This window comes from Ovis aries, chromosome 19 (genome assembly GCF_016772045.2).
Source record: "Ovis aries strain OAR_USU_Benz2616 breed Rambouillet chromosome 19, ARS-UI_Ramb_v3.0, whole genome shotgun sequence".
NCBI classification, from domain to species: Eukaryota; Metazoa; Chordata; class Mammalia; order Artiodactyla; family Bovidae; genus Ovis; species Ovis aries.
In genome coordinates, this window is record NC_056072.1 from 48,557,507 (window position 1) to 48,570,435 (window position 12,929).

The window sequence follows — 12,929 nt, forward strand, 5'->3', positions numbered from 1 at the left end:
TAGGGCCGCCGGCGCGGGCGGGTGACGCGACGAGGCCCGTTGTCTGTGTGTGGGGCTAGGGGGCCCCCGGGGCGGAGGGGGCTCCCGGCAGGGAGGCGGCGGGTGGGTCGGGAGGGCCTGGACATGGCGCTGAGGGCCCGCCCCGCGGGAAGATGAATAAGGGCTGGCTGGAGCTGGAGAGCGACCCTGGTGAGAAGGGGATCGGGCAGGCCGGGAGTTCGGGAGGCCGGGTGGGTCCGAGACGCGCCTTTCTGATCACCACTCGCTTCTCCTGTCGTCCCCCCTAGGCCTCTTCACCCTCCTCGTGGAAGATTTCGGTAAGAGCCTCTCCTGCCCGCCGGACCCGGGCTCTGGGGGCCCACTCCTGGGTCATCACTCCACAACCAGGGGCTGCCCTTTCCGACTTCTTTTCCTTCCTTGATGGCAGGTGTCAAAGGGGTGCAGGTGGAGGAGATCTATGACCTTCAGAGCAAATGCCAGGGGTGAGTGACTTGGCGTCAGGGCCACCCTTTCCACCTCGAGGGCTAGGGAGGGGCCTGGGAGAGAGTGCTCCTCAAGGGAGGTAGTTTCAGAAGCCCCAAATTGTAAACTTTGTTATCAGGAAGCATCCCTCCTCCTTGGGTGCCGTCCTGATGAAGCTGGTACTGTTTTCTCCTTTCTCCGAGTTTTCCCTCCTCACCACTCTTTATGTGGTACCCCCTTCCCTCCAAATTCTGACCATCTCTTGGGTTAAATTCAGCTGCTTTTTCTTGCCTTCCAGCTGGAAACCCCCTTCTCTTGACTCAGGTCACACAGTGTGTTTTGTGCAGCTGTAATTTACTAATGACTGCATTAACATGCCCATGTGCCAGTGGTTTTAATTCCCACACAAGGGTGTCCTATTGATTGGTTGGTTTGTGGCATCTGACAAGGCCTCTCTTGGGTGACCAAGCTCAGCGTCTTGTCTTAGTGATCCTACAGAAGAGAAGTGTGGCGGAGCTGCTACAGTGAATGAACAGAGAAGTCTGCTTTTGTTTCCCAGGACAGAAGGGACTGATATGGCTGTTCATTTACTTGCCTGACTGCACTGGGGCCCATGCCCTGGGTTTCACAAGTCTGAATTCATGTTTAAATTTCACATCATATTGTTCTTGCCTTACCTTCTATTCCTGCCTGGTCCTGGGCCATTGGTTCTAGCTTTTCCTTTCTTATCCCAGAACCCTAGATTGCATAAGGACGCTGAGCGGACTCCTGGAGCATCACAGCCAGAGGCTGGTGCTTGTCTCTGCCTGCAGCAGGCTCCTGGGGTGTGAGGGCTCAGGGCCGCTTTGGGCAGTCTTAGGAGGAAGCCACGGGAGAGGTGGGATCACAAGAAGGGCACCTGAGTGGTAACAGCGCACGGGAGTAGAGGAAGGGAAAGGGGATGCAGATTGCCTCCCCACTTGACTGGTTGAATTCTGTCCCTTCCTTTCCCCAGCCCTGTGTATGGATTCATCTTCCTGTTCAAATGGATCGAAGAGCGCCGATCCCGTCGCAAGGTCTCTACCTTGGTGGATGATACATCTGTGATTGATGATGATATTGTGAATAACATGTTCTTTGCCCACCAGGTCTGCTGGGCTCTGTGTTCTTTCTGGAGGGTGGGATGCTGCCATTTTCTTTGCTTGGAAAGTGGAAGTGGGGGAAGGCAAGAGGAGGAGATAGGCAGATACCACAGGTGGTGGTTACAGAAGTCCTGAGGCAGAAGGAACTGAGCTCTTCTTCATGAAAAACAGGAAGTCTCTTTAAAGCAGGGTGATGCCTGAGTCCATTTTCCATGTCCCCAAACAGCTGATGAGTTCTTAGTTGAATGAACAGATGTTGGGTAAAGATGAGGAGAGCTGATGAGAATTGTCCAGATGTGACTGTCCTCCCTGGGACCCCTTTCCCGATGAGTATGGGCTTGGTCTGAGGCATGCTGTAGACGAGTGACTGTTCTTTGTTTCACAGCTGATCCCCAACTCTTGTGCCACCCATGCCCTGCTGAGCGTGCTCCTGAACTGCAGCAATGTGGACCTGGGGCCCACCCTGAGTCGCATGAAGGACTTCACCAAAGGCTTCAGCCCTGAGGTAGGCCACAGTGCCTTCCACTTGTCAGAAAAGGAGACAGACCTGGGGAAAAAGGAACATTCCTTAAGTGAAGCCTTGTTAGGACTTCATCAGGGCACGTTGTTCTCCAGTGTCCACTGATTACCGTGCAGGGCCAATAGAGCCTATCTTTTGGGGGCTCCAGAGCTCTCTTCTGCCCCCACCAGGCCTTCAGGAGGGTCCACCTGTGATTGTTCCAGTTCCTGGAAGGCCTCCAGGCCTGCTCTCCTGAGCTCTGTTGCCCACCTGAGGCCCACCTGAGAAGTTGCTCTGATGTGGCCTTATTTTCCTTCCTCTAGAGCAAAGGATATGCGATTGGCAATGCTCCGGAGTTGGCCAAGGCACATAATAGCCATGCCAGGTGTGTGGGAGCTGTGGGAACTGATGGGGGTGGGGACAAGGAACGGGGTTGTCCCACTCTGGGCGCTGACTGTGTCCTTCCCCAGGCCTGAGCCCCGCCACCTCCCCGAGAAGCAGAATGGCCTTAGTGCTGTGCGGACCATGGAAGCCTTCCACTTTGTCAGCTATGTGCCTATCACAGGCCGGCTTTTTGAGCTGGATGGGCTGAAGGTCTACCCCATTGACCACGGTAGGGGTTTCTGTGCTGACCTCGTAGGGGGCTGGGCCCGGGGTCCTCAGGGGGGTGGGTCTTGACTTAAGGCTCTGGCTGGATGGCACGTTGCACTGCATTGTCCGACTGGCCCACTCTGGCTCAACTGCTGTCCACCCTCCTCCCACTCCTGGCCTGCCCGAGTTCAGGGTTTCCCACCTGCTGACTCCTCGTCTTCGTTTCCCCAGGGCCCTGGGGGGAGGACGAGGAGTGGACGGATAAAGCCCGGCGGGTCATCATGGAGCGTATTGGCCTCGCCACTGCAGGGTAAGGACTCTGTGCCTACCCTGCCCTCTGGAGCTGTGCCCCCATCGGGAGGGACACGGAAGAGGGACCGAGGTGGAGAGAGACCAGATGACTTGTGCGTGGCCACATGATGAATTTGGCAAAAGCAGGATTAGATCTTGGGCTCTCAGCTCCTTGCCCTATTTCCCATCCAGGCTACGTATGGCCTGCTGCAGGATAGACTGGGGAGGGGCAGGCCGTGGTGGAGCCCTGGGTGGCCCAGGTGTGCTGGCTCACACTTCCTGCCAGGCTCCTCACACAGCTTGCTGGAAGGCCCCGGCTGAGGTGCCCGGTGTGCATGGCCAGCTGCTGCCCGCCTGTGGGGGTGGGGCCTGTACCTGTGGCTGCAGGTGTGACTTCAGGGAGCCCTGCCAGCGTATCTGCCTCCTGATGGTGGGGCCAGGGTGAGAGCTGCTCTCACGGCTGCGGCTGTGACTGCAGGGAGCCCTACCATGACATACGCTTCAATCTGATGGCGGTGGTGCCCGACCGCAGAATCAAGTATGAGGCCAGGCTACACGTGTTGAAGGTGAATCGTCAGACCGTACTGGAGGCCCTGCAGCAGGTGGGGACCCCTCCTGCCCAGTCCGTGACTGGCCCAGCCACCCGCTCCTTCTGTCCACGGGGGCCTCTGTCTCTTGATTCCCCAGTTATTCTCTATTGTGGGTCTGGGCTTCAACTAACCACTCCTTTCCTTGGCTCCCACGGTGGGACTTGGTGAGGGGAGGGGGAGGATAGTCTCTGAAAGGAGGTCTGGCTGATTTCTTTCCCTTTTGAGTGTGTGGAGCCTAGGCCCTTAGCCGTCTGGGGTGGAAGCCAGGGTCTGCCTTCACTCCTTTGCACCTTGGATTTTTATTTCAGCTGATCAGGGTAACACAGCCAGAGCTGATTCAGACCCATAAGTCTCAAGAGTCACAGCTGCCTGAAGAGTCCAAACCCGCCAGCAGCAAGTCCCCTCTGGCACTGGAAACAAGCAGGGCTCCGGTAGCCTCTGAGAGCACCCACACAGGTACTGGAGCCTCTCGGGCCTCCGAGCCGCCCCCTCACAGCTTGACGTTGGAGGCCCAAGCAGAGCAGGTCTTTTTCTGTGGAGGCTTGGGCAGTGGTTCAGGGCTCCTGTGGGCGGTCAGAAGTCTGAAGCCTGCAGCCCTCTCCCCTCCCCTTGGAACATGAAGAGCGGTCCCTCCCTGAAGAAAGGGCTGCCATGACCACAGGCCCCCAAGCCTTCTCTCTGAAGTATATGCCCTTTCTGCTTTTCTCTGGACCTTTTTTTTTCCACCTTCTCCTTTTTTTAATCTCGCTCTTTTCCTGTGTCACTGTGGCCACGTTTGTTGATGCTAAATCCATCAGCTGTCTCTTCTGTTCTCTGGGAAGGGGAGGGGAGACCAGGCCTGAGGAGAACTTTTCTTGACGGTCTGGCTGAAAGTCCTGTCCATGCCCCTCCCTCTCTCAGATGGTGTGGAGGAGGTGGCTGGTTCGTGCCCACAAGCCCCGACCCACAGCCCTCCTAGCAAACCCAAGCTGGTGGTGAAGCCTCCAGGGAGCAACATCAATGGGGTTCCCCCCAACCCCACTCCTATTGTGCAGCGGCTGCCAGCCTTTCTGGACAATCACAACTATGCCAAGTCCCCCATGCAGGTAAGGGGTGAGGGTTCTCACCAGGGTTCTCTGGAGAGCCTTGCCCAGGCACTTTGCTCACGTGGGCTCACGCACGTCCACTCTCTGTCCCAGCCTAGGTGACCAGGGTTCTCTGACACTCAGAAGTGCCCACAACTGCAGGGATTTAGGGAGGCAGAGAGAGCTCCTCTGGCAAATTCAGTCTCACAACTGTGGGGCTAAATGTTTAGGGCATGGGGTTGGGTTCTACCACCAAAATAAATGCAGATGTTTCAGGGCACTCTCTTTCTCTTAGAAGCCCCGTGTAGGCAGGGGCAGGGAGTGCTCTGGAGCACCCAGAGGGGTTCAGTGGGCTCAGCCCGGAGAACCATGCTGGCTTTCTGGGGGAGGTGCTGTGTCTGGCCAGGGCTGACTGGCCGATGGCTCACGGCTGCACTGGGCCTCTGCTCCAGGAGGAGGAAGACCTGGCAGCGGGTGTGGGCCGTAGCAGAGTTCCAGTGCGCCCGCCCCAGCAGTACTCAGATGATGAGGATGACTACGAGGATGAGGAGGAGGACGACGCACAGAGCACCAGCTCCACCATCAGGTCAGCCCCGCCTCTGTAAGGCTGGAGGTTGGGGCCTGCAGCGCCTATCTTGACGCTTCCTGCACAGAGAATACCCTTCAGCAGATGCCGCTGGACGCCTGCTGAGTGCAGGGCCTGGGGGAGGCAGACGTGAAGGGGCCGGGTGCAGATGCCCAGAAGTTTTTGGAGGGCTTGGGGCAGGGCTGTGCACATTTAAGCAGACATTGAGACATGACCTATTTGGAGGTGGCCTTTTGTTCAGGCCTGGAAGGACGGGGTGGGGTATCTGCTGGAAGACACAGCATTGGCCAGAAGTGAGGCAGCTGGAATAGAGGAGGTATTCTCAGAGGACACCTGGCTGCAGCTGTCAGAGCTCAGGGTGCTAGGCTGGGCGTGGCCAGGTCAGGCTGCTGGAGCTGCAGGGTCACTTCCTGAGGCTAAGTGTTCAGGTCATCCTGGGCACTGCTGGGTGTGGTCCCCTGGCGTCTTCCTTGGGCTCACCCCTCCTTGGGCCCCGCAGGTATAAGCGAAAGGGCCCGGGGAAGCCAGGGCCGTTGAGCAGCTCTGGGGATGGGCAGCTGTCAGTGCTGCAGCCCAACACCATCAGCGTCTTGGCCGAGAAGCTCACAGAGTCCCAGAAGGACCTCTCGATTCCCCTGTCCATCAAGACGAGCAGCGGGGCCGGGAGTCCGGCTGTGGCAGTGCCCACACACTCGCAGCCCTCGCCCACCCCCAGCAACGAGAGCACGGACACAGCCTCTGAGATCGGCAGCGCTTTCAATTCACCACTGCGCTCGCCTATCCGCTCAGCCAACCCCACGAGGCCCTCTAGTCCCGTCACCTCCCACATCTCCAAGGTGCTTTTTGGAGAGGACGACAGCCTGCTGCGTGTTGACTGCATACGCTACAATCGTGCTGTACGCGACCTCGGTCCTGTCATCAGCACGGGCCTCCTGCACCTGGCTGAGGATGGTGTGCTGAGTCCCCTGGCACTGACAGGTGGGCCTTGGGCTGGCTCCCTGGCCTCTTGGCATATTGGAGAGGGGGGTGGCCAAGTGACCACCACGCATCCTGCACCCTGATGGGTCTTCTCTTGCCTTCTCTTCCCAGAGAGTGGGAAGGGTTCCTCCCCTTCCATCAGACCGAGCCAAGGCAGCCAGGGGTCTGGCAGCCCAGAGGAGAAGGAGGTGGTGGAGGCTGTGGACAGTAGAGAGAAGCCGGGGCTGGTCAGGCCTAGTGAGCCCTTGAATGGGGAGAAGTATTCACCCAAGGTGAGCCCTTCTGTGGCTTCCTTTCCTAATCCTGACAAGGGCTGGGCCCAGGGCACTGCCGTCCAGGTGCTGAGTTCCTGGTGGGAATTATGGTGTGGAGGGTGGTGCCCAAAGCCGGCTGCCAGGAAGCCCGTCTGGGTGGGTAGTGGCGGGGGCCTTGATAGGCTCCAGGGCCTCTGGCTGCTCTCCCTTGCCTCTTGCTGCCTCCTGGTAGTTGGGCCTTGGGGCTGGCCAGCCCCCCTTCACGGGTGCAATTGCTGTGTTTTGGCAGGAGCTGCTAGCGCTGCTGAAGTGTGTGGAGGCTGAGATTGCAAACTATGAGGCCTGTCTCAAGGAAGAAGTGGAGAAGAGGAAGAAGTTCAAGGTGGGCCCTGTCTCCAGCGGCCTGTTTTGCTGCCCACCTGTCTTCTCAGAGGCGCGACCTGCTAGGGTCGGCTGGTGGCTGCTCTGGGGAGATGGCTGCAGCGTCCTCAGGTCCTGATCCTTCTCTCCCACAGATTGACGACCAGAGAAGGACCCACAACTACGACGAGTTCATCTGCACCTTCATCTCCATGCTGGCTCAGGAAGGTGAGCCAGGCTCAGCACCCTGGCCCTCAGGCCCCTTTCCTCTGGCCTCTGGGGGCGCTTGAGCTGACTGTGGTCTTGGGGAGGGCGGGGAGAGCCTCAGCCCCCGACCTGAGGCTGCAGCCAGTTGAGTCGCGGCTCCCAGGCATCCAGCCGCCTGCTCAAGGGCCTGCGTCTCTCCACAGGCATGCTGGCCAACCTGGTGGAGCAGAACATCTCAGTGCGACGGCGCCAGGGGGTCAGCATTGGCCGGCTCCACAAGCAGCGGAAGCCGGACCGGCGGAAACGCTCCCGTCCCTATAAGGCCAAGCGCCAGTGAGGACTGCTGGCCAGACCCTGTGTTCACTCTTGCCGCCTGGCCCTCACCAGGGCCCTTCCCTGCCCCGTCCCCCTCTTCCCAGTATTACCGAATAGTTCCAGTTGGAGAGCCCAGACCCTGGGAATGGGAGCCAAGCTGGGATCCTCGGCCTCGTGTCCCTGGGCTTGGCAGGGCAGGCTGGCCCCGTCGTGCTCTGGAGGCAGCAGCTAGAGCTGAGGCCCAGTGAGGTGCTGCAGCTTCCTCCACAGCCGGCTGTGGAGTGGCAGGACCTGGCCTTTCTGCCTGGGCAGCAGAATATATATTTTACCTACAGAGACGTCTATTTTTCTGGGCTCTGGCCTATCTTGCCACCACTGTGTTGACATAGTCAGCTTCCTGATTCTGAGTTCTCTCCTAACACTGTCACCCTGGAGGGCCAGAGTCACTCTTGCAGGGTCACAGCTGGGGGCCACGTGAGCAGTGGGCCCTGCTGCTCCAGCCCCCAGCTGTTCCTGCTGTTGAGCAAGCCAGGTCTGCTCTTCACTCCTCCTGGGAGAGCTCCAGACTCAGGGCCCTGGCTGCTGGACTAGGCCGGGAGTGGGGTGTCCCAGCAGGGGTGGGATGAGCAGCCTGCTGGGGTCCCATGGCCTGAGCAGAGAGGCGTGTTTGAGCTGGTTGGCCTGGCTCCAGCCAGCCTCGTCGAGACTGCTCTCTGTGGCAGGGCCCTGGGCTCCTTGTCTTCAGTGTTGTGGCCCTGGCAAGGGGCCTGCCTTGGGCTCCTGGGCTCAGAGGAGCCTCTGCCCAGGCCCTCAGTATTACCATGTCTCCTTCCTTTCAGAGACAGCAGAGACAGGGCTGCTTGCAAAAGCTGGCACCACTCAGCTCTCCCTGCCATGCCAGCTTTCTCAGCTTCTGCAGGGCACTCAGGGTGGGGGACAGCAGGACCAAGTCAACCAGTTGGAGCCCCATGTTCCCAGAGGGCCTGATGGCCAAGGGCTAATGGGTCCAGCACTGCCTGTGGAGCTCAGGCCCCAGACAGAGCCCCATGGCCTTTGGCAGGTGGCTCTGAGGTGATCCAAGCCGGCCCCTTATGTGTACATAGTGACTGGGGTGGGGGGGCAGCTGTAGGTATGGCAGCTGCCTCTGTGCTAAGCATAGCCCAACCCCTCTGGCCCCTGTAAATACTGGATGGATGGATGAATAAAACTCTCCTTAAAAATAAGCCCACCTGTGCTTGCTGGCCTGAGGTTTGGAGGCCAGGCTGTGGTGGGAATGAGGACCTAACCAGATCTGGGCTGGGCCATGTGTGTGACCAGAGATGGGAGGTGAGTGCATTCTCAGGCATTCTGTCTTCTGGGGCAGAGGTTCTTGGGACCCTAGGTCTGGGGTTTACGACCTGAGCTGGGCGGGGGGAGGCAGGGCTTCGGTGGGAGGCAGGGCTGTGGACCCCGAGCAGCGGTGTGCAAGGTGCGCTGTGGGAGGGGAGGGCTGCGGCTTTACCGGAGCTGACGGCTTTGGAACCTGAGAGGTGCGGGACTCAGTGGAGATGGCAGCTCTGCCTCTAGTCCTGTCTGGCACGCTGTCCCTGGAGGGATCCTGGAACCTCACAAGGCTCACCTCTCTTCCCTTGTTGCAGGTCAAAGCTTCCAGCTCTGCCACACTTCCCCCTGCTAAGCACATTCTCTCTCGAGGCCACTGCAGCCTCTCACCCCCACCTTCCTTGGCCGTGGGTCCTACAGAGGAGGCCTGGTGTAAGGAGCTAAGGCTCAGCGGGACCGCTCAGGAAATGCAACTTTAATTGGCCCCAGCCCTTCTGTCTGTGTCTAGTAGTCCAGGGCACAGATTAGGGCCACACCACGCTTTATCCAGTGTCGCTGGGGCTGGTCAGTGGGGATCTCCACGGCAATGACGTAGTTTGTGGAGTGGCCGGTGGTCGATAGTGTTCCTGGAGCAGGCGAGAGGGGAGGAGGTTAAGTTGTCTGCCTCAGTTGGGGCAGGAATGGTATATAAAGGAAGGTGGTCCCTTGGTGACTGAGCTTGGGACAAGGAAGGGACCTGACCCAAGAGGAAGCCTGTCTGGCTCAGGCTCAGACCTGCCCTGGGTTACTACACCTGTTAAGGACTGGAATGGGACAGCTGACACCCCTGCTCATTCCCTGCTGGATCCAGCCCGGGCCCACCCATCCTGTCTGGGCCTGTCGGCTCCTGGGAACCTCCACTGGCAGGCTTGGGGCTCCCAGGATCCAACATGGGTCTGCTGAGGGAGTTGAGGGTGGTGAGCTCAGGGGCCACTCCCCACAGACTCAGCCCAGCCCCTGAGCACCACCCTGCCCGCTGCTGGACCAGCTCTGTCTGGGCCTCAGGAGTGCTGACTGACCTCTGCCAGCCATCTCATTCAGCTAACCTGGGTCAGCCTAACCGGCCCAACCCTGGGCCCCGCCTATGGCCCTCTGTGTGGTGTCAGCTCCCCTGCCCTGGGACCATACCAGCACGGGTCAGCGTCTTGTAGATGGGACACAGGTAGAAGTCCTGGTCTTGGACCTTGCGGTTGGGCGTGGGCAGGAGCCAGATAACGGCCATCTCTGTGTACAGCTCCTTAGGCCGAGACTCAGCCAGCTGGAAGGCTGAAGGGTCCCACCGGGCACCTTCCAGGAACAGTCCGTGGATGAAGCACCCCTCCGTGGGCCTGGTCTTGAGCTCTGACACTGACTGGCGCATTACCTGGTGTGGGCACACAGATGTCTCTCACATAGAAACCGCAGAATCTGGGGTCGGATTCGGGTCCTGAGGGCTCTGCCTGCCCCAGCATCGGCTGTTTTAGCTGGTAGCGTACAGCCTGCGCCCCAGCCCTAGGGGTTTCCCTGGGGCTGTAGTCCCACCTGGCTCTTCCTGACCCTGACCCTGACCTGCCAGCTGGGGCCTCAGTGCCCTTCCCACCTGGACCACACCCCCAGCCTGTCCCCTGGCCTGACCCTGGCTGAGTCCAGACCTTGAAATCGAAGGAGATGGTGTCGATGGAGATGACAGACTTGCGGGCGTAGTTCTGCAGAGTGCCTGTCAGGAAGGCCTGGGGGAAGAAGAAGCCACTGATCCAGAAGACGGCTGGGATGCCCTCGGAGATCCAGGTCTGCAGGAAGTCCAGGCGCTGCAGCAGGTCCATGACCCACGAGGACAGTGGCTTAAGCGATGGGTAGGCCTTGGCCTTCCAGAGCTCGGGCACAGAGTTGTTGTACAGGCTGGCAGCCATCAGCTCCAGCTGTGAGGACATCACCACCAGCCCCTTAAGGGCTTTGAGCAGGTCTCTCAGCGACTGTGTGATCACTTGTAGCAGCCGGTTGTACCTACAAGAGCCAGTGGTGAGAAGGAAGGCAGTGGTCTGGGACTGTGGCCATATCCGCACTCCCCAGTTCTAGGCCATAGAGAAACAATGACAGAACATAGGGGCTAAGAGCATAAAGCCAGGTTGGGTGGCCCGAGTACCAATCCCAGCCCTGGCTGTTAGTAAATATATGACCTTAGATCCCTTAACCTGCTGGGGCCTTGGTTTACTCATCTGTGAAATGGGAATAATACAGCTGAGTTAGAGGTTGAGTTTATAGCACTTCGCATGGCTCCTGGCCCATGGTAGCCTTTGCTATCATTTCTCTCTAGCCCAGGGGCCCGCTGACTCAGAGCTGGGGCTAGCGGGGGATTACCGAATGACCTCCTGTGCTAGCACCGTGTTCATTGACTCTTCATACAGCACAGGGTACTTGGTCATGACCTGCTGCAAGTTGACAGGCTCAGGCACCTTGATCAGAATGTTTTGGGCCACGTCCTCCACTATCTGTGGGGGCAGAGAGACACAAAGGGATCAGGGGTGGCCCCCATTAGCCCATGTAGGAGTCTACAGGCACAGAGCTCCCTCATTCAGTGGAGTAGGCAGGATGGTGGACAGGAGACTGGTCCTGCATTGGGTGGGCCCCTTCCCTGCTGCCACTGACCTCCTCCCGGCTCTTGCCGCCTGCAGAGGAGGATTTGGGTTGTAGTTGGACGATGGTGCCAAGCAGGGTATAGGTCTCGTTCTGGGCGAAGGTGATATTGGCATTGTCATGCAGGCCAAAGATCTCTGGCATGTCGTTGAGTGGAAGGCTCTTGATGTAGGAGAGGTAGCCCTGTGGGGGGAGGAGGGCTGCGACTGAAGCCCCTCCCCTGCTCTGCCCCCAGCCTGCAGGACGGCCCTCCAAGCAAGCACACCCTGTACTCGTCATCTCTGGTTGCAACCTTTACATATCCCCCTCTTACCCTCGGGACTCCATGGGCTCTGCTCCCTTCCAGCCCACTTCTCCCTGATACCTCACTCCCTGCTTCTTCATTCAGCGGCTCAACCCTGTCACAGCCCCTCCTTTGCAGGCCCTTTATGCTTCTGGCCCACACTCTGGGGTTCTCTACCTAGACCCTGGCTGCCCCGCACATATCTTAGCTGAAGCATCATGTCCTCAGGAGCCTTCCCTGACTGTGTGGTCTGGGCTGGTGACCTTCACTGCCTCGCCTGGCAGCCTCAGAGGAGCCACCCTCCTGCCTCGAAGAGTAATTACTCGCAGGCAGGGGCTGAGAGGCAGGACTGGGCCTCTCCCCACAGAACCCGAGCTCCAGGGCTATCCTTGTGGGATGGATCAATCCATGAAAAAGAGTGACTGGCTGGTAGGGGCCACGTCTCCCAGCACCCAGATGTCCACGGCACCCCAGGACCCCCACCCAGCAGGCCGCCTCGAGCACAGCCCTGCTGTGTGCTCACGTTGAGGTCGTAGGTGGGCTGGATCTGGTGGTAAACGCCTGAGGCGCTGTAGCTATGATCCGGGAAGAGCACATCAGGGCTGTAGAAGTCCTCTAGGATGTTCATGACACAGCGGCGGTCCCAGTCGTCAGTGACGCGGCCCCCATAGTTGATCTCCCCTGCCGTGTACTTGAGGACCTGTGGGGTGGGTTTTGAGCTTTGGTGTTGGAGAAGACCCTTGAGAGTCCCTTGGACTGCAAGGAGATCCAACCAGTCCATCCTAAAGGAAATCAGTACTGAATATTCATTGGAAGGACTGATGCTGAAGCTGAAGCTCCAATACTTCGGCCACCTGATGAGAAAAGCTGACTCATTAGAAAAGACCCTGATGCTGGGAAGGATTGAGAGCAGGAGAAGAAGGGGATGACAGAGGATAAGATGGTTGGTTGGCATCACTGACTCAATGGACATGAGTTTGAGCAACCTCTGGGAGATGGTGAAGGACAGGGAGGCCTGGCATGCTGCGGTCCATGGCGTCGCAGAGTCAGAGGCGACTGAGTGACTGAACAACAATGGGCTGGGTGGGTCAGGCCCCCAGGCGCCCAGCTCCCCGCCCCCAGCTGGAGCCCAGCCCACCTTGTAGGGGATGTGGTCATACTCGTCCAGGAACATCTTGAGCTGGCTGATGCAGATGCGGAGGTCCCCGTCTGTGAACTCATAGGGGATGTTGAAGCCCAGGGGCCCAAACTTGCGCCGCTCCAGGGCATTCCCGTGGAAGAGACACAGAGACAGCAGCAGGCACTTGAACTCCATCGCCTGCCGGAGGTGGGGGAGGGGAGGAGGGGCATGAAGGG

At 59.0% G+C, this 12,929-nt stretch overlaps 2 protein-coding genes across 4 annotated transcripts in view; one reads left to right on the top strand and one right to left on the bottom strand.

Moving 5' to 3' along the window:
• Positions 1–19: 19 nt before the first annotated feature.
• Positions 20–8,541, top strand: BAP1 (BRCA1 associated protein 1). 3 transcript variants are annotated; one of them, XM_004018402.5, is made up of 17 exons: positions 20–189; positions 288–317; positions 428–482; positions 1,457–1,589; positions 1,969–2,088; positions 2,406–2,467; positions 2,553–2,695; positions 2,905–2,983; positions 3,443–3,566; positions 3,863–4,010; positions 4,455–4,639; positions 5,071–5,204; positions 5,704–6,182; positions 6,294–6,454; positions 6,726–6,818; positions 6,952–7,024; positions 7,207–8,541. In XM_004018402.5, exons 1-17 carry the CDS (start codon positions 153–155, stop codon positions 7,338–7,340), a joined length of 2,190 nt encoding a protein of 729 aa, XP_004018451.2. In that variant the 5' UTR covers positions 20–152; the 3' UTR covers positions 7,341–8,541. The 3 variants fall into 3 exon arrangements, with proteins under 3 accessions (XP_004018451.2, XP_011955345.2, XP_042092058.1); XM_012099955.4 differs by having other exon boundaries at positions 3,497–3,566; XM_042236124.1 differs by having other exon boundaries at positions 1,457–1,517.
• A 557-nt stretch (positions 8,542–9,098) lies between these two features.
• Positions 9,099–12,929, bottom strand: part of DNAH1 (dynein axonemal heavy chain 1) — an 82,356-nt gene continuing 78,525 nt past the window's right edge. Inside the window, exons 72-78 of the mRNA XM_027957561.3 lie at positions 12,712–12,891; positions 12,097–12,273; positions 11,303–11,473; positions 11,015–11,145; positions 10,309–10,660; positions 9,806–10,040; positions 9,099–9,264 (exon numbers count right to left, since the gene is read on the bottom strand). Coding sequence (XP_027813362.2) covers positions 9,143–9,264; positions 9,806–10,040; positions 10,309–10,660; positions 11,015–11,145; positions 11,303–11,473; positions 12,097–12,273; positions 12,712–12,891 — 1,368 coding nt within the window. The 3' untranslated portion in view covers positions 9,099–9,142. The remainder of the gene's footprint in view (positions 9,265–9,805; positions 10,041–10,308; positions 10,661–11,014; positions 11,146–11,302; positions 11,474–12,096; positions 12,274–12,711; positions 12,892–12,929) is intronic.

Excerpts from the sequence above, each read along its gene's own strand:
- BAP1 (XM_004018402.5), top strand. The coding sequence starts at position 153 with ATGAATAAGGGCTGGCTGGAGCTGGAGAGCGACCCTG. Across the intron at positions 483-1,456 it reads CTTCAGAGCAAATGCCAGGG|CCCTGTGTATGGATTCATCT; the intron begins GTGAGTGACTTG and ends TCCTTTCCCCAG. Across the intron at positions 1,590-1,968 it reads ACATGTTCTTTGCCCACCAG|CTGATCCCCAACTCTTGTGC; the intron begins GTCTGCTGGGCT and ends TTTGTTTCACAG.